The 1388-nt window shown below is 50.8% G+C and overlaps 1 protein-coding gene across 1 annotated transcript in view; it reads left to right on the forward strand.

Annotated features, from left to right (window-relative positions):
• MREG (melanoregulin) overlaps positions 1-1383 on the forward strand; it is a gene marked incomplete at both ends in the record, with an annotated part of 11576 nt that extends 10193 nt beyond the window's left edge. The window contains 2 exons of the mRNA XM_010288810.1: positions 431-594; positions 1302-1383. Coding sequence (XP_010287112.1) covers positions 431-594; positions 1302-1383 — 246 coding nt within the window. The remainder of the gene's footprint in view (positions 1-430; positions 595-1301) is intronic.
• Positions 1384-1388: the final 5 nt, after the last annotated feature.

The raw sequence follows: 1388 nt of genomic DNA on the forward strand, positions 1-1388 counted from the left end.
GCTGATGCTGACTGCTACAGGAACAATTACCCACACATCCATGACTGCTGCAGGTTTTTGATCACTGTTACCTCCCAACAACAGAGAGACATAGTTGCTGGGGTGCTCAGGAAGCCCTACCAGCATCAGGAACATGCAAGACTGGAATCAGCACCCTGGCTGTGGATGTTAATACACCTTCTCTGGAAAACTAGCAACAAACTTGCTCTGACTGTTTTTGTGATTTTTCTTTTCCTCACCAGCACGCTTCTACCTGCCACAAGGGCAGACACAGAGCCGGCCTGGGGCAAACTCTAGTTTGTTTTAGCAAGTAGGGAACACAGCAGCCCAAGGTGGATGGGGAATAAAGAACCTTGCAAGAGCCTGGAGGGCTCAGGGGTGACCCTGCTTGCACATTTAGACTTGTTTCTGTAACATCTCTCTTTCCCAGGTTTCCAGAAGGAAGCGGACTCCCTCTTGTCAGTGACCAAACTCAGCATCATCAGCGATTCTCAGAACATGGGCAAAGCCCGGGACATCTTGTTAAAGCTTTCTGAAGAGACAAACATCTTCCCAACCAGCTGGGAGCTTTCTGAGCGCTACCTCTTTGTGGTGGTGAGTAGCTCTGAGCATACCTTCCTCCCCGCTGTCCCTGTTTCTGCAGGTGAGCTCAAATGAAGGGAACCAGCTAGGTGAACTGCACCAGAAGGTGCTCAGATACATGGTGGCACCTGGGGCATCCCCATCAGATAGTGCACTTGTAGCTTGGCTGTTTAGCTTCTGTGGAGTAATAGGGCATAGACTCTGGCAGGGATTCAGGCCAAAGACCTTTATTGCTACTAGTGTCTGCTTTTTATGCAGTTACAGCTCTTTCACGCGCCACAAAATACGTCCTGGTTGGTTACCACACACAGTCCACACGCTTCTCGCACAGTCAGGATTCGCTGCCTGCAGGTGTCCACGCGCTCCTTAACTTCCTCTTAGTTGTTTACCACAGCTCCTTCTCCTCGAGGCTGAGCCGTGCAGATATCCAGCTGTTTACCAGCTTCTCAATGCCACAGCTCCTTCTGCTTAAGGTCAAGCCCTTGCAGGGTGATCCCAACAAGCTTCCTCAGAAACGTCAGCACTGTAGCACCATGAGTTTACCCTCCCCAAGTTCCTTTAACTCTGTGCAACTGGGTGCTCTTGCAGCCTGTTAACAAAGTGAGAAAAGATTAGATCTAATGCCTTGCTCAACTTGAGAGCGGCTGTGGAGGGAGAACCTGACCAGGGAGCTGCCCGAAGCACCCCGTAGTGACTGTAAAACCCTGTTGCTTTGACAGGATCGGCTTATAGCTCTGGACGCTGCGGATGAGTTCTTCAAGATGGCCAGCATCATGTATCCAAAGAGACCCAGCGGGGAAAGCGGA

This window comes from Phaethon lepturus, unplaced genomic scaffold (genome assembly GCF_000687285.1).
Source record: "Phaethon lepturus isolate BGI_N335 unplaced genomic scaffold, ASM68728v1 scaffold23650, whole genome shotgun sequence".
Classification (NCBI taxonomy): domain Eukaryota; kingdom Metazoa; phylum Chordata; class Aves; order Phaethontiformes; family Phaethontidae; genus Phaethon; species Phaethon lepturus.